The 17,089-nt window shown below is 43.0% G+C and overlaps 1 protein-coding gene across 3 annotated transcripts in view; it reads right to left on the bottom strand.

The window, feature by feature from the left end:
- LOC144532303 (signal-induced proliferation-associated 1-like protein 2) overlaps positions 1–17,089 on the bottom strand; it is an 89,258-nt gene that overhangs the window by 53,081 nt on the left and 19,088 nt on the right. For all 3 annotated transcript variants that reach the window (XM_078272990.1, XM_078272992.1, XM_078272993.1), the window contains exon 2: positions 914–2,699. In XM_078272990.1, the coding sequence (XP_078129116.1) occupies positions 914–2,348 (1,435 nt within the window). In that variant the 5' untranslated portion in view covers positions 2,349–2,699. The remainder of the gene's footprint in view (positions 1–913; positions 2,700–17,089) is intronic.

The following is a 17,089-nucleotide window of genomic DNA, read 5'->3' as shown; positions in this document are numbered from 1 at the left end:
AACATCCAAATGAAACTGACAGTAACATGGGGCATTTTAAATATACATTGGCCTGCTACAGAAAGAGGTTAAAAACATGATACAACTACAACAGGGATGTAGCGCATGGACACTACTTGAGGCCATATTTCACGGCAAATGATTATCAAAGTAAGCTCAATGGTACAGTCAAACATAGTGTAGGCCTAAGTAGAGCAGAGCCATAAGACATTGAGCCACAACTGGAGTTTACACACTGTCACGCTGAAGAATATTTTTTTTAATACAGAGTATCTTTTTGAAGAAGGTCAGGCATCTCTCGGTGTGAAAGGTGAAGAAGCGGTTTTCTGGGGAGGCTCAAGAATGGGTAATTCGATCTGCTGAGAGCAGCAAACACAGACAGTGGGAAAAACAGATATGTATAATGCGGTGATGGGTCGGGATCTGCATGGTATTTCCAGCGGCAGTCACATAGATGTTTTAATGAGGGGACCTGGGACCTTGGCATAGTTTTACTGACCCTAAAGTTTCATAGGAGGGGTCCTCACACCCCTGCGGCCCCCACAGGGAACAGCTGCAACACACCCTCTCGCTCACCTCTCTTCTCACATGACTAATCACAGCTTCTCTGCGAGGTTCAGGGCAATATCACAGAGAGGACATGACCGCTCCTCTCCCGAGGAAGTGAAACACACACCCTCGTACCAAACACAAGCCTGCTATTGTTCTGGCCCTTATTTCATCTGTTCCTACAAAAATAACTGGGCCGTCAAGATATCTGACCCAATGAGCCAAAGCTGTTTCATTTGGGAACTTGCTCTCAATGGATTTGGCCTGGAAAGTTTAATAATCCTCAACATGGAGTCATTTAAATCCTTCTGTATCATTACTGTTTTAATGTCTGTAAACCCAAAATTCACACATCATTCCTTACCTCTCCCATAGAAGTACTTGTGGTAGTAGTATGCTCCGAGGTCTATGTGCTCAATGATGTAACGCTTGACCTTCTCCCTATGGATAGGCTGGTTTTCTCGAGGCACCTCCAGTACAGAGACTCCCGCATTGGTGCAGTGGGAACTTAAAGACGATTCAAAAGAGCAGCTCTCTGACAAACCACTGTAGTTGGCACTGTTGGCTCTGGAGAGGGAGATCCTCCTCTCGCCCTCCCCACCGATCTCATTGCGAAAGTGTGAACAGCTCAGCACTAAGCTGTTGCTCTTCCCGTCCCCCTCATCAGCATCCAGGTTCTCCTTTGGGTTCAAGTCCTCCCTGCTGCCTAGTGGAGACTCAAACATGGGTGCATTTCCACTGCTACATCCTGCTGCTCCGCCATCTATCCCTGCTCCGGGTCCAGCCACAGCTCCACCTCCAGGCACCCCGACAGCTCCAGGCCCTAGTCCAGCTGAGGCAGCTGAAGCTCCAGTAGTGGTGTTCTTCCTCTGGCTCAGGTTAGCTCTGCTTGCCACCGCCTCACTTATGTTGAAAAGAACGCTCTGGACGTCATAGTGCGCAAAGCATTTTTGGAAGCTGAGTGGTCGCCGGTCATCCTCTATTGAGAGCCGCAAAGCGTCACTCTCACTCTTTATGGTCCGCAGTTTCCTGAACAGAGATGTTTCAGATGATTCAGATTTAAGACGCCTCATGAAGGACCTCTCTGGCTCCCGGCTGTAGAGGAGAGCATTGTCTATGTAGTCGTAGCCTGGAATGTGGACTATCTCACCCCTGGCGATCTGGGCTGCTGTCTGCAGGCTAGGGGAGAGGGAGGCGTCGCACCTTAACAACTCGGGGAACCCCAAAGGTGGTATGCTACGGTGGTCCAGGGTGTCCACTCGATAGCCCCTAAGCATGGTAAAGAAGCCATCTCCACTCAGGCCCTGACGGTCAATGGAGGAAGTGCTGCCGTATTCACGGTGCAGCGAGGCTCCAGTGTTTGGATTGACAGCATTCTGGTCCATTATGTCCTCAGAGTCAATGTCACTAATGGTAACGTCGCTGTTACTGCGTTGGCGGATAGGATGTAGACCCTTCAGTGGGGAGTGGCTGAGGAGGTCACTCAGTGTATATTTGTCAGAGTAGTCTACCTCCAGGCAGACTGATTCGCCTTGCTCCAGTATTTCCACAGTATGTTCCTGCTGGCCGTTCTGAAATACTGGTATCACACTCTGATAGTTCGGTGAAGGCCGTCCGTCCCATCCATCTTTCCTAGGTGGCCAGTCTGTCACCCTGGCCCTGACACCCATTTTAGGCATGGCTGGAGTACCATTTGTTTTGCCTGCGCCTTCAGGTTTCCCCTGCATGTTGGGGGCTGGTGGTCCCATGTTTCCATTCAGGGCTTTGAGTTTCCTGTTGAATAGCTCCTCTGACTGCATGGCTCTGGACTATTCTTCTGGGCCTCCCACAATTCCCACGAGGTTTGATTTGTTATCTGTCACAGGGCTCAAAATACTCATACCCTGCTGGCAGACTCCTAGAAGAGCAGACTTTCAGGACCCTTCTTCATTACATCATGTGATTTGCTCACTGGTGAGCGGAGGAGGAGCCTCTTTCCTGAGTCAGCGAAGCAGCCGTCGTCATAACTCACAAAAGGCGGCTGGCACGATGCTCGACACACAGCATTTGGATGTCAAGGACAAGTGTCTGAGGGGCGCTGAGGCACAGCGGAGTGGAGTCTTTTCTCACAGCGTGCCGCCAATGCAGAACGACAGCTGGAAGGGTTGGATCTACGGCACAGAAACAAAAACAGAGAAGAAAATATTAGCACATGGTGAGAGTTTGGGAACACTGTAACTGAGACATTTTCATTGAAAACATAGGGAACAGCAGTTTGTATTCCTCAAAAACAAAACACGGCACATTCAGTTCAGCTAGAAAAATGATCATACTGCTGATTTAAATAGTCTGTACCCTGGTATCTTGTAATAAACTCCCACTAAGGGGTATGTAGGGCTGTATTAGTTTTGGAACTATGTAGAGCATATTATCGAATACGGCTAATTAGTGTATTTGAGAGGAGCTGATGCCATTATGGGTTTATAACTAGATAGATCTAGATCTTTGTTGGTGCTTCCAGCCAGATGGCGGTGAGGCAAATTACAGCAACAAGAGGCAGATGTTCAGCTAAATGTTCACATGTACCAATATATGATCCAACTGTTCGCAGCATCATCGAGCCTGCAAATTATACAGGAGAGATAGTCTTGCATATTCAACGCCAATGCCACTTTGCCTTTTTATCAGACGTAGTCGGTCAGGAGGAAAATTAACAAGGAACCGATGAGGTACATTGGCTATGACAAATAAAAAAACTGAAATGTAATATATTATATATATATATAAAATTTATTAGGCACAAATTAACTGAAATATTGCGTTGTGGTCCACTCCCATACAGAAAAGAAAGTTTACTCTTTCCCCTTGTTCAGTTTTGTTCAACTGGGGAAATAATAAACAAAAAGTCTGATGTCAGCAGTTTTATTCATTAACCTGAACGTCTGAGGACAAAGAGAAGGAGGGCAGAAACATTGGTCGGCTTGTCCTTGAAAAAAAGCTTTGTTCCCTCTTGGGTATTTCAGATGTTGGGTACATTGCTGCAAACTCACATGGTTTCCATTTTTATCCGTTAGTAATGTTTCTGTGTATCAGCCGCATTTGGAATGGCGTTAAATAGAAGCCAGGTTAGCCATGTAACCTTGTTCAATTGCGGAAAATGATTTGACATGGACAATATAATAAAGATGCAAACAAACAAAAGACTGTACTGTATACTGATGCTGAAAGCAAAACTCCAAGAGGAAGAGAGCAACTCCTCTCTAAATAAAACATGTTGTAGGGCCCATTGGGGGTAAGTGACTGAGGTGTTCCACTGGATTCATCTCCTCAAACACAGACTTCTGCATGGAAGACACCACACCATGCCACAAACGGGACTACAAGTCTTTCTACATTGACCTAAATGCTTTTTTCTTGTTCTTTGGGGCTGGTGGTGCGGCCTCATTCCTTCTACTACTGCAATCATGTGAAAACCCCATGAGTTATCAAGTAAACCCTCCACATCACAGAGAACTGGGCACCGAATTGCTATTTTTTTTCTTCATTGAAGCCCTGCTAAAGCTATTCTCTTTGTAAGGTTTCACTGTGAACATGATAGATGAAGTTGGGTCCGGCTTCCCAATCTTTGCTTCAGCTCTGTCTACTGGCCTTTAATATGATATCTTCTGTTCCCAGACAACTGTTTACATTTCTCATTTACTGTTAAGGAGGAGGGTGTACTATTCTGGGATGAATATGTGGGTCACATCAAGATTAGCTACAGGCCAGACTAGACCGAATACACTGGGGGAAACTCGGAAAGAAAGAAAGTATGCGCTTCAGCCTGGGCCAAATACAGGTTAATGCATGCATGACCCAAATGTGTAGGAATACTTTGATAATGATACCTTCTCCGTTATGTCTACTGCCAAACTATCCACAATCCTCTCTCATTACAGACGGGTCTTGTTATGAACACAGCAACACAGAAACCGTAGTGCCACTGTATTTAACACAAGGCTTAGAGGACAGCAAGATATTATGTTGTGTCATGTGAATGCATAATGTAGCAACGACTACTGTTCTGGGAAATATGTTTGTCTGTTATAGTTGGCGAATGATGAATAATGGAATTTCTGCCGGGTTGGTGTGCAGTGAACAATGCCAAAGCTCATTTTCAGTCCAGACATCTGTTTCTGAAAAGGCTAAAGTGGTAGATTTGGGTATGAAGTTGGTTTTGGTTTTATTATTTCTACATAAAGCAATGCATTCTATCTTACAAATTGAATCCTCCCATTCAAAATGCCCTATACCTAATTTCTTATTTACACACATATATACACCAATAATGTTAACATTTTTTTCTGAAGAAATTAAGTCTAAATGTGTAGATCTGGTATTTGGTTATAGTTTAAGAAGGATAAATGTTTCTGAAATATTCTGAAATCTTAATTCTCGACTTGAAAAAGAGAGGAAAGGTTACCTCTGCCGAATCCACTGCTTCAAAACACTATATCCATCACCCTAGGACACCATGCTAGATATCCTGTTGCCAAAACAAACAAAGAATCTTGGAAAAAAATACTCTAAACTTCAAATCTAGTTGCTGGACATTTAATTTAGATTTCTATATATACACACACTAAAATATATCTTAGGTCTCTTACCCAGCACGACAGGTAGCAGAGGCAACTTAATGGAATGTCTGCTGACCAATCCCAAATGTCACACGTTGACTGAACACAGTCCTTTCAGACTCGCAATTACAGTTAGTGACAGCCAAATGTGCCACCTGTGCAAACAGCTTTATCACTGGTGACACTCTTAACAGAGGCTTTAACGGATGACTGAGAAACAAGAAAAACAAAGAAACTGACATACTGTAATCTCAAATCATGACAACAAAACAGAAGGGTGAATGACTTTTCACAGTAGTTTGTGTTGAGCAGCTAAAAAACAAAAAAGATAAGAGGGGTGTAATGCTGTCAACACAGACAAACAATCATAGCCCAATCTTTAGGAGAAAACAGGATTATGTCATCACGTTAAAAATAAATGGACATCCAGATATAAACCCAGCAATAAAAAACACACCATCAGTGTTATATAGCCTTCTACTTTCACCTCCAATCTCTTTCCCACTGGTAGTGAATTCATAGCAACAAAAAAAAACATACGCAGGAGAATAGTCTGTTTATGCTTGCCTCTCCCTGTTTGTGCTGCTACATAGGGTCAGGAAAGGGTTAGCTGGCCTTTATTTCATATTGAGGACAGGACAGGATAAACCAGTGAACATGGTGGTCTGATTTTCCCCTTCCTGCCTTCTATTAGCTACTCTCCCTGCGACAGTGATTAATGAACACAGTTGTAGCATGTCTCATTCCACATCCATCCCCCTGCTCCCCCAACAAATAGAGAGTGCCACAGGCTACGTGGTCAGCAAAATCTATCTTCTGTGTGACCTGAAGGAGGCTGTTTTCTGTCCTTGCCTTTGTGGCGGTGTGTGCAAGGGAGGCAGCAGATGGAGGGTGGGCAGTCTGCTTTGCTAACAGCCCTTTATTACTGGAGTAATGCATCACCATTATGGGTGTTTAAGACACAAGGCCTGGTGAACAGGGGGAAGGGATGGCAAAGGAGAGATGGGAGAGCGAGAGGCCTAATTACAGTAATGAACTCATTTTCTGTCTCTGATGGTGGATAGTCTGTCTTTCATCTTGGTTCATCTAGAGAGTAGTGGCCCAGCGGTTCTGTCATGTCTTAAAATAATCCTCTGACATTGTGGCCTGATTAAAGGCCCGACAGATATTAATATGCTGTCAGAAAAGTGAACACGTTCTGTCCACCATCCTGAGATTAATAGTCCACTACGATATTTTACCCGAGCAGGACACCCGGCATGATGTCAGCCAACTCTGACAGACTCACTAGACTGAGTGACTTCTCATTAGTCACTTCTACGGCTCCTACACAACACTGTCGCTGTGCTCATTTTCAGGGGCCGAGCACAGACATCGTCGTGGGCGAAGGCCCTATTGGAATTCTAATGTTTCTTGTTCTTCATGGTGCTTGGGCTACTCAAAAACACACGGAAATTGGTACGCATATCAGACTTGGTGAAAATTATATATTTGTCAGATATATGTATCATATCAAGACTTACCAAAAAGCTTCTTATAGCCATACCCTAAACCCAACAGGAAGTCAGCCATTTTGAATTGAAAATTCATGTTTTGGACAATTTTGGCCTTTTTCAGGGGATGTACTTTAACGAACTCCTCCTACCGATTTAACCCGATTGACGTCGTGCGAGGGCCCGCTCACCGCTGCTTGCAGCTTTAATCGTCTTGTGTCTTCTTGGTGGGTTTTGGTTGCAGCTCTCTTGCAGTTCTCTAAATATCCACGTATACAGTTTGGGATTGATCAAACTGAATAGTATGGCACATTGAGAAATACTTCACTCCTTAAGCGACTTTAGATAAGTGTGAATTTTCGTCTTCAGAAATCTGATTTATGTAAATTAAGCCACAATGCAAGGATGTTCTACAAAATGGCACTGCATATATTAACACTTAAGCTCTATTCGACGCCAGTTGCAAACACATTTTGTGCACAACATTATTAAGAGTTCTCCACTCAGAGCTGACAGCGTTTAAGGTAATTAGGCACATACTGTATGCAGGGCTGTGCCATAAGCACTTTAAAAAATATTCTTGAGAGGAATGCCAAATCCTGATTTGTTGGCAACACAGCCCATTTCAGGTGGCCGTGATTCTCTGAGCCAAACTTGTCACTTGTCCTAGAGCTAAGGTTACCTTTCAAAATATCCTCTGCAGCATACACTAGTTGGTGTTGCAAAGGTTTAGTAAATTGTGTGTCAAAATTGCAAAAAGTCACCTGGTAGTTACAATTATGCAAGCAAAATATCAAGATTTGCATATGTTTGGCCATCAAAGGCACCATTCAGCTGTATGTTTCTGCCAGTACACCTATTGTGCATCATTACAGAATACCATAATGACCCAGGGTTCTTATTCACTGCACTGGCAAAGCTGAAGCAAGAGCATTTTGTAGGTAAAAGAAAGCACATGGCTCTCAAGTCAGGCAATTCTATTCAAGTCATTATTCTCACTTCTTTGAATTTTCACATTCCTTTAAAATATCCTCCACAGTGTCCAGCCTATTGCACATCAGGTCATACATGTTTTTTTTAGCCCTTACCACTGTGCTGGGCCACACTGGGCCCTGGGGGGGAACACAGAACTGTGATTATAGCCAATTATCTTTAATAAAGCCTGGTGTAATTGAGCCATATTAATGCTCCTCTGTTCTCGGCAAGCAGGAAGTAGTAGCTGGCCTCGTCCCCAAGACGCCCCGACCTCCAGAGCAGAGGCCAAGCTGTGATGCAGCCGTCCTCTCCTCCCACAGCCAAATTACGGTGCAATGTAGGTTAGAGGCCGAGATGATTACACCAATTTTCCATCTCATGGACTTCGTCATATAGTGAGTCAGGCAGCAATACTATGTGAAGCAAATTTACAAGTGCTTCTCAGTGCATTCACAACCCCATTCATTTTAACGTTAAATCCAAGCGTAAAGCAAACAAACCCGAAGGCATACTGCTTATTAGGGCTGAAACGATTCCTTGAATAACTCGATTACAAAAAAATCCTCGATGCAAAATGATTTGCCTCGAAGCTTCGTTAAATCAGTGTTACCAACGTTGTATTGCTGACGGACAGTGTTTCCACACGGATCATTATTATTGTCGCACACCAGACGCTGCTAAGTCTGCTGGCGAGACATGCCAGAGCGTAAATAGTGAGGGGCTAAGAGAAGAGACAGGCTGGAGAAAACGACAGAAAGTGTCCAAAGTTTGGAATCAGTTCAAACGTAGTTAAAACGAGAACTCTGTACAGTGTGTCTACTGAAAAGCCGAACTAGCTTACCACAATAATAGCACGACGTCAATGCTTCAGCATCTCAACAGAAAACATTTCTCATCCATTCCACGAAGCGGACCCGACAAAAGTAAATCACGGAGTCGTATGGACGATGAAACTACACCAAACACAACTAGCAAAAACAAAGACAAGAAAATACGTAGCGGTGACCACAATTTGATCTAAAGGAGATCACTTCGGAGAAACAGCTGATCAACGATCTACTAGCATAAGTGTAACAGAGCTCAATCTATTTTAATTTATATATTATATATAAATTAAAATAGATTGAGTATAATTAATATTTACATATATTTACATATAGGCCTATATATAGATCAGTCTCAGGATGAAACTTGTAGTTCTGAAAGTTAAGTTGCACAACTTAAGGTAATGTTTATGTATGTTTAATGTATGTTTATGTATGGCTTAGTGTGAGGTTGATGTCATTTCAGAAAATGTTTTCTTTAAAAATTTTACAATGTAATATGGCACTTAAATGCACTTCATGTGTTTAGTTTTTTGAGAGATGATATTGTAAGCAATGTAGGCAAGAAATGTTGCTTGTTCCGAAAATTTAACCAAACTATTTTTTATTATTGCTCTTCAATAAAACAAAAAGTATTTCTTATCCGATTACTCGATTAATCGATGGAATAATCGGTAGAATACTCGATTACTAAAATAATCGATAGCTGCAGCCCTACTGCTTATGCTTCACTGCCCGCCATTTGATTCCTAAACTCACAGTAAAAACAATGAATCACATTCCATGTCACATCACACTCAAATACGATCAAATATGCGCTGCACACGGATTTGGCGTTTCATCCTCCTCCGAGTTGATTTAAAACAATGTGGGAGCTTCTTTTTCAATCCACTATTGAGAGCAGCTGTTCCAACCTTGCGGTGGGAATTGGAGGGGAGTACGCGCTGGTTTTGGGCAGGATAGATATTAAATTCATCACACAGGGAAGTAAGGAAAGGAGGGGACGTGGAGGGGAGGACAGCAACCAGACACAGGCATTCCCGATCTTATGAACACACCCGTGTTTCTGCTCCACTGGAGCGATTCTTTACCTTAACTGGGTTAAAGCAAAGGAGGATGTGAGGTTAAGAAGAGAATTTAAAGTGGTGGAGCAGGAAGAAAAAAAGAAAGAATGGGAGTTTTGCCAAACCTTGCTCAAAGAGATTTGTGCAATTAAACCACAGAACCAATTAATTGGCCGATGTTATCCTTGAGAGTTCAGTACTGGGGCCTGGGAAACCAGGCATAGCATTTTCCCCAAGAACCTCCATAACCAGAAAGGACACTTGTTGAGTCTGTGTGTGTGTGTGTGTGTGTACCACTGCTAACACCAACTGAGGCTACGAAGGTATGGGCCAAAGAAAAAGAAAACCAAATGCACCATTCAACATATTCCTCTTTCATCTGCTGCTTGCACAATTCAGCCTCACAACAGGGAGGAATCTCCCACCAGCTGACACTCAAATTAGCACTGATGCTAAAGGCCTGCCATTAATGGCCGAACCCACCCCTTCCTGTACAAAGCGATAACTCCCTATATCTGAGCCGGTAAGAACCCAATCATCTAACTCCACCCTTTCTCATTGTGATCAGATCCCAAACCGAACACCCCGATGTGCCAATAATGCCTGCAGGGACTAATGCTGAGTTTGTAATGGACAGTGTGAATAGAGGGTCACACCCTCAGTGGGAGGTAAGGAAACCAAAGAAAATGAGTTGCAGCCAGCTGCCTTATCAAGCCTGATATGTGGAAACTAACAATTATACAAATATTCCCATGGATAATAATTTACCAAACACATAAGCTAAAATGTATTTAGGTTAAGTGGGGTTGCATAAGTAATAAGCTACAGAATTAAAAAATAACTTAACTGGTGACCCCCTGTATCCCACCTTCTCATTCAAGTCACTTTATTTCATTTCATCATTATGAGCTCCAGTATACTCTATTTGAAATCAAATTTGGCATGTTCACAAAGGCTGTGAGAAAGGGTGGGACTGGAGGTCTGTCACTCCACGCAAAAGGGTGCAATTTGCAATTTGTGGAGAGCCAGAAATCTGAAAGTTTAAATGAATAGATGCATAAGCTCCAGCTGCAGCTAAAAGTTTATGTTACAGGAGGGAGAAGATCATTTAGGCTGCGTTCACACCAAATCAGGAGTTTCTGCGATTAGCACAGGGTTGTGCAGCAGTGTGGGATCATCAATTAAATGGCCCATTTGTGTCTCCATTGTGTTCCCCACTTCGTTGCGTTTTGTCTAATCAGCGGTTGGTTGCGTGATTGGCCGATTTAAAGTTGATTTTTTTTTCAAATTCTTCGGCAAAAAACTCACTACCCACATTCAAATGAATGGGAGGACTATAGTTGAAGTATTAGTATCGAAAATGTTGTAGTATTTCTATAGTATCGTTTTTAAATAATTCATTTCATTTTTTTAAAATATATCAGCGATTCCATCCGCGTACCACTAGAGGGAGCTTGCGTATCACCAGTGGTACTTGTACCACAGTTTGAGAACCAGTGATATAAACAATAGCTTAACAGTGAACATGCGCCACAAAGCCGACACCTAAAACATGGAACTAATCGCGAAATTATCAAACCACTTGGAGAGGCGTGGAACGCGACCACGTTATAACCGGAGGCTTAATAATAATAATAATAACTTACTTATACTTTATTAATCCTGCAAGGGAAATTACAATGTTTTCACTCTGTTAGAATGCACATTACACACAGGCCTGAAATACACACACATGCTCAGTACCTATACATGCACTGATGGAGAGATGTCAGAGTGAGCTGCAGCTGTCGATGGACAGGCGCCCCGAGCAGTTGGGGGTTCGGTGCCTTGCTCAAGAACCCCATGGCAGTGCCCAGGAGGTGAACTGGCACCTCTCCGGCAACCAGTCCACCACTATACTTTGGTCCGCATTAGGATTTTAAACGGCAACCCTCCGGACCTACAGACTGTCCTACAGACTGAGCTACACTGCATCAACCGAAGCTATTTCTACATCTTTCTATTTGTTGCAAACCTATCATATTGCCCGAGAGAACATGACAATTCTGTTTTTTTAAACGTACATCAGTCTCTCCATGTCCTCCGCAATCTCATCTCTCTTGGACAGTCTGCGAGAATGAAAAAAAGCTTAACCGTCAGCATCCTGTCACATCATCACCACTGACATGATTCAAGCAAACACATAGGGTGAGCTGATACTAGCATGACGATGGGCGCGAAGGCAGCAGAGGAGACCAAGAGGACACAAAAAAATACCACCAAGGAGACGATTGTGTGTACATGAGGGTGCGCTTGCAAAAAGAGCGGGGCTGAACAGAAGGAGCTTCTGCAGGAGCAAAGAGACAATTAGAGGCTTTCTGTTTACATCTCAGCGCACACAGGCCCGAGTTGACCCAACAGCAGAAGAACAATCAGTAGAAGACATAAAAAAAAAAAAAAAAAGAGGAGGTCAGACAGCACAGAGTAAACATGTACCGGCATCGTCTCATCGTTCCCCCAGCGCCGAGCCTCACAATGCACTGTGGGAAATGCCCAAATTCACTAATGCCCTGTCAGTGCCCCAGGTGCAGAGATACACTGCCTCTATCTAACAAGCACTGCAGTGTATCCAGGACTCTATCCTCTGGGATAAGCGCTACTTCAAAAACGACCCTTCATACTCTGTCTGCATTTTGAGCTATATAAAAACTTAAGCAAAAAAAAAATACTTCACTTCTGGAATGAAAAGACTAGACAGGAATCGCTGCAGCAAAGGAAGTTGCTTCATACCAGAATAAGACTTCAATACTTCCATAACAGTGTATGAAGATTGAACAACTTCCCACACATATAAGACAGGTGGACTAAAAGAGGCCACAGAGATGTAGTTTTGCTCTGAGCTGCTGTCTGATATCTGCTCATGTGCTTACAGAGCCAACCCGAGGTCACTGCCCTTCAAACAGCCATCTCGCCACACCTCGTCTGTCAACAGTTGTGCAAGTAATTAAACAAAACATAGCCGTTTGCTTTTGTTGTGGACTTTGTGGTTTTGGACTGGTGGTTATTTTGAGCTGTTTTGTCTTATCTTGGAGGCAGCTTACATGAACATGAGTGTGTGTTTGGAAAGTCTAAAGTGCAGGGGTTACCCGTGATCCGACTCCATTTCACTTGGGTTAAGGAACATATTTTATTGTAGTTATTATAGTATTTACACAACAGAAACCGCAAATGATTTAATTTCCAGCACACAATATAATATCTACCATATGCTTAGTTACAGACAAAGAAAAGGGGTCTGCCAGTAAAGAGTGGTTTGAGACACCATGATTGTGTATTGAAAAGACAGGAAACTAGAAGAAGGGAGAGTCATTGTAAATCCAATTATGTGTACACAACATGAAAGCACATATCTTTCACTTCCACAAATGAATTGTATTGTGAAGTACAGCAGCATGTTTCGAATCTATGCACGTGAAGGGTTCAAACGAAACAGTTTTGCTTCTAAAACGGTCAGCGAGTGTTTTGACATGTTATATGCTCAGTAAATATCCGCTACAGATGTTCTTTAAGTGCTTTAAGAGAGATGACTCTTATCAGTTGGTTGAAACACAGCAGAGACTTCATTCATCAAGTCATTTGTAAGAGTATTTCTAATCCAACCATAAAATATACCTTGAGCATCTGTTAAGAGGACAGCCGTTGATAAAAAAAAATTTAAATTACCACCACAGCCCTGGAATGACGACCTTTACATGCCAAGATTAACATAATTACTAACAGTGATCCATCAAGTGGGAGCTTAACCACAGCGCTGATGGTAGCTTCGAATAATCACACTGACGAGGTGGCGAGCAGAGCTATGCGGCAAAGTTACATTCTTAAGTTGAAGTGAGTTTTATATAAAAGAGCACAATAGTGGTAGTGCTGGCTGTATGTAGGAGAGAGGCAGGCCTCCACCTGGCTTCACTGAAAATGGGAGTCTCCTACCCTGATGCCCTGCCAGCTGGCTTTCTGCCTAGCGCCTGCCAGGCAGCACACTGCCATTGTCCTTTAGTTGTTTCAGGGTGATCTGAGAATTAAAATAGACAGGACAACAGATTTTCCCTGTTTATACACATGAGAATGGAGAACAAGCACTGCAGCAAACACACACAGACAGAGAGAGACAGAGAGAGAGAGCGAGAGGATGTAAGCAAGGTTGTAAACTTGGCGAAGGATCGCGTAGAGAGTCCCTGCTCCAATACAAAATTAATGAATACCGACTAATATAACTAATGGAATTCCGTGTTATTAAAAAGGTGACTATCACGAAGCACTTAGTTTTATAAGGTCACATTATGTAGCAACCAGCTTTAGTATGACACCCAAGGCACACATGCATAGTTTTAGATGTCACTCCCACAACCTATTCAGGTCTCGCAGACTGAAGCTCCTGTATGTTCCCAACAGAAGGAGACCGCGTTTGTTCTTGGCTGCTCCAGTGGAGCCCCGTGAACAGAGAGCACTGTGCTGTGGCCCTTCTCCAAAAGGGACCATCTGTCCCCCGAACTTGGCCTAGCCACACCGGCCTGCACTGTTATGGTGAGACAGAAAGGGACGTGTGGGGTTGATGTGGCCCAGCAGGCCTCCAGAGTAAACCACCACCTATTTCCATCAGCACACATCCCCCCCTCCGCTGCTTCCCAGCAGCCTGCTGCTTACCCTGCAACCTCCATACCAATGACGGCCTGTCAGCAGAGTGCACTCTCTCAAGGAAAGGGGGAGGAAAAAAAACAAGGAGGGGAGGAGAGAAATGGTGAGAAGAGCGCCCTCATCTCGCAAAAGGAAAGCTGTTAAGAGGTGTGAGGAGTTCAGATCGAAAGCTCTGAGAACATCGATGCTTCCGCTTTGCTGCTGAGGTTAGTCAGAGTCCACATCGTCACATTATCACTGAGAAACAGTGCTGCAGAGGAGGGGGAGTAGGTAAACTGTGTGACAACGTTAAGATTTAGAACCGACACACTAACGCACAAACACATTCACACACATCATTCAGGCAGCAGCATTTATAAACAGTGACTGGCAGAGCAACCTCAGAGCGCGTCAATGCCATGGAGCATCTCTCCCTCTTTTTACTCACTTCAGTGGTACTCGGTTTCTTTTCAAAGTTTGTTTTTCACACTTGGTCTGGTGTTTCTGGCAGACTTCTGGTGTAAGAGAGACAATTTGGACTCCGGGGGCCTGTTTCACAAAACCAAGATAAGGGATTAAGCCGGGATTTCCCCCGTTATCCTGGATGAATTTAGCCTTGACTCGGTTTCACGAAAGCGGAGGCACATAAATCACCATGGAGATTTATTCTGTGCAGCTAGCCTGCTCCTGACCAGGCTAACAGCCAGGCTAACAGCTAGCCTGCTAACAGCCAGGCTAGCTGTTAGCTGGCTCCAGGATTTATTTAATCCTGGAGCCTTTTCTGATCACCCAGCAGTGGTTTTACCCTATTGTTATCAGCCTGGATTAAAATACAACAGGTGCATATTGCTGTTCATTTAAGTACTGTTATTAGCCTATTTAAAGTTGTGACCATTCTTCTTTTTAATAATTGTGACAGTCATTGTTACTGTTATATTGCTGTATTAAGACTGCTGTTCATATTGTTGTTAGAAGTTTGATGAATATATTATGACAGTTGTTGAGATAAGTAGAAAAGGCTGATAACATTTCAAATGTGTTTTAAATGAAGTCCGTTACTAAGGGCAACACATACAATGCTGTACATTTCTATAGTTGACCAATGCACCTTGAATTATTTTAGTTGATAATTTTTTTTTAAATTCTTTAACAATAAGGATCATGTTTGTTCAGCTTCCATGTACATTGTATTTGGCATTCTTAGCACACAATGTGTGTTGTCCAGTAAACTGGGACTATAATTTAGGAGGACTGTACAATTTAAAGAACATATCCTAATTGTACAATCCTCCCAAATTATAGTCTTAGTTTACTGGACCAGTAACTATCTAGTGCTGTAGGCTACTGTACATTCATGTAACAACAGGGAGAGGACAGTGGTTTTTGACCTTATATTTTGCTGGGGGGGAAATAACTGATGAATATACTCTGTTCCATTCATGTCTATGTCCATATATACAAGGGAGCAAGGCATATAATATGTAGAGAAGGAAACTCGTCCTCTATAAAAAATAAAAGAAACGCGAGAAAAAGCGTGGCAGATAATAGGCTAGCGGATAGACTGAATGATAGTCTAAAAATATACATTTATGAACTACTGCTCTTAACTGAAACCATTCAATGAGTCACTTGTCATTTGCAAAAATGAACAGCTGTACACTTTGCATTAAAAGCGAGCAGTGGAAGTTAATATGACTTAGGACATTTATATTTTAGCCCATGAGAGGGAGGAACAGAGTGAAAGAGATATTTACGCATCATATTCTAGCGTTGTAGAAAATTGATCTTCATGGTAAATTTCCTGAGTAACATTATCTTCTGCTTACTTTTAAGGCAACAAGCACAACTGTTAATTTGTGCAAATGATTAGTAGCCTAATCCTTGAATGGAATGATTATGACGGTTTCAATTCAGAGCAGTGGTCAGTTAATGTATATTTAGGCTACTTTACTTACGCGGTCGGTCCGTGATCGTCTGCTACGCTTTCTCTCGCTGTTTCATTACAGCGGCTGTTTCTTTTATTTTTTATACAAATAAAGTGTTTCACGTCATCATACTTCCACAAGAAGCTGCTGCTCACTCTGTATAAAGTATGTACAATGCGTATTCTCCATTTTGGCATCAGTAAATCTGTGATCGACCTTGCGGTCTTTTGAGGAAAGCCGTGGACGCGCATCTATCTGAATTACTTCAGCCTGGCTCAACCTAGTCGCTCCTCTTCAGCCTGGTTTGGCCTTCGTGAAACGCACCAAGCCAGGATGCACAGATTACACTAGGTCAAGCCTCGCTTTATCAGTTATCCTGGATTTATATATTCTGCTTTTGTGAAACAGGCCCCTGGGCAGCAGCTGGAAGCTCCACAGCTGACACAGAATAAGGTTTAGTCAACCGATGGACGCTATGAGTTAGGTAGGCCAGGAGTGAGCACAGATACACAGATGAATCACTGGTTTATTTATCCCGCAAGAACTGTCTGTGCTGCGTCTGCCAGAGACACACTCACAAATTCCTCCTGTGATGAGCCTTACAGACTAGACCACTCAAGCATACCATTGTCTAGAACAAGACTATATCGAATGCTTATTATGCACATAAATGAAAGTTAAAGTGAGGACAATATGCATTCTTTAGTTTTTACATTTTTTCTTAAGAGGCCATTGCATGGCCAACATTAGGCATCAACAGTTGCCATGCTTACCTGATTAAGAGTCCATTTTCATCAGAGCCATTATTCCTAAGGGTAGAGGACTCAAAGCCCTGTGAGCCACTGTGGTAATGAGCCCACTGTGAAGATGCTATCCAAGTGCATTAAATCCATCAGCCACTTGTTGAGAGAAATCCGCCACACTTCCCAGCAAAAAGCCTCTAAAATAAACAACAGCAACCCTTCCTTCTGCTCCTTTATCCAATAACTAGTTGGGGGCGAAAATGGAGAAAGA

This window comes from Sander vitreus, chromosome 17, assembly GCF_031162955.1.
Source record: "Sander vitreus isolate 19-12246 chromosome 17, sanVit1, whole genome shotgun sequence".
In the NCBI taxonomy this organism is placed as follows: domain Eukaryota; kingdom Metazoa; phylum Chordata; class Actinopteri; order Perciformes; family Percidae; genus Sander; species Sander vitreus.
The sequence above is the reverse complement of the archived record's forward strand: the minus strand, read 5'-3'. Positions and strand labels throughout refer to the sequence as shown.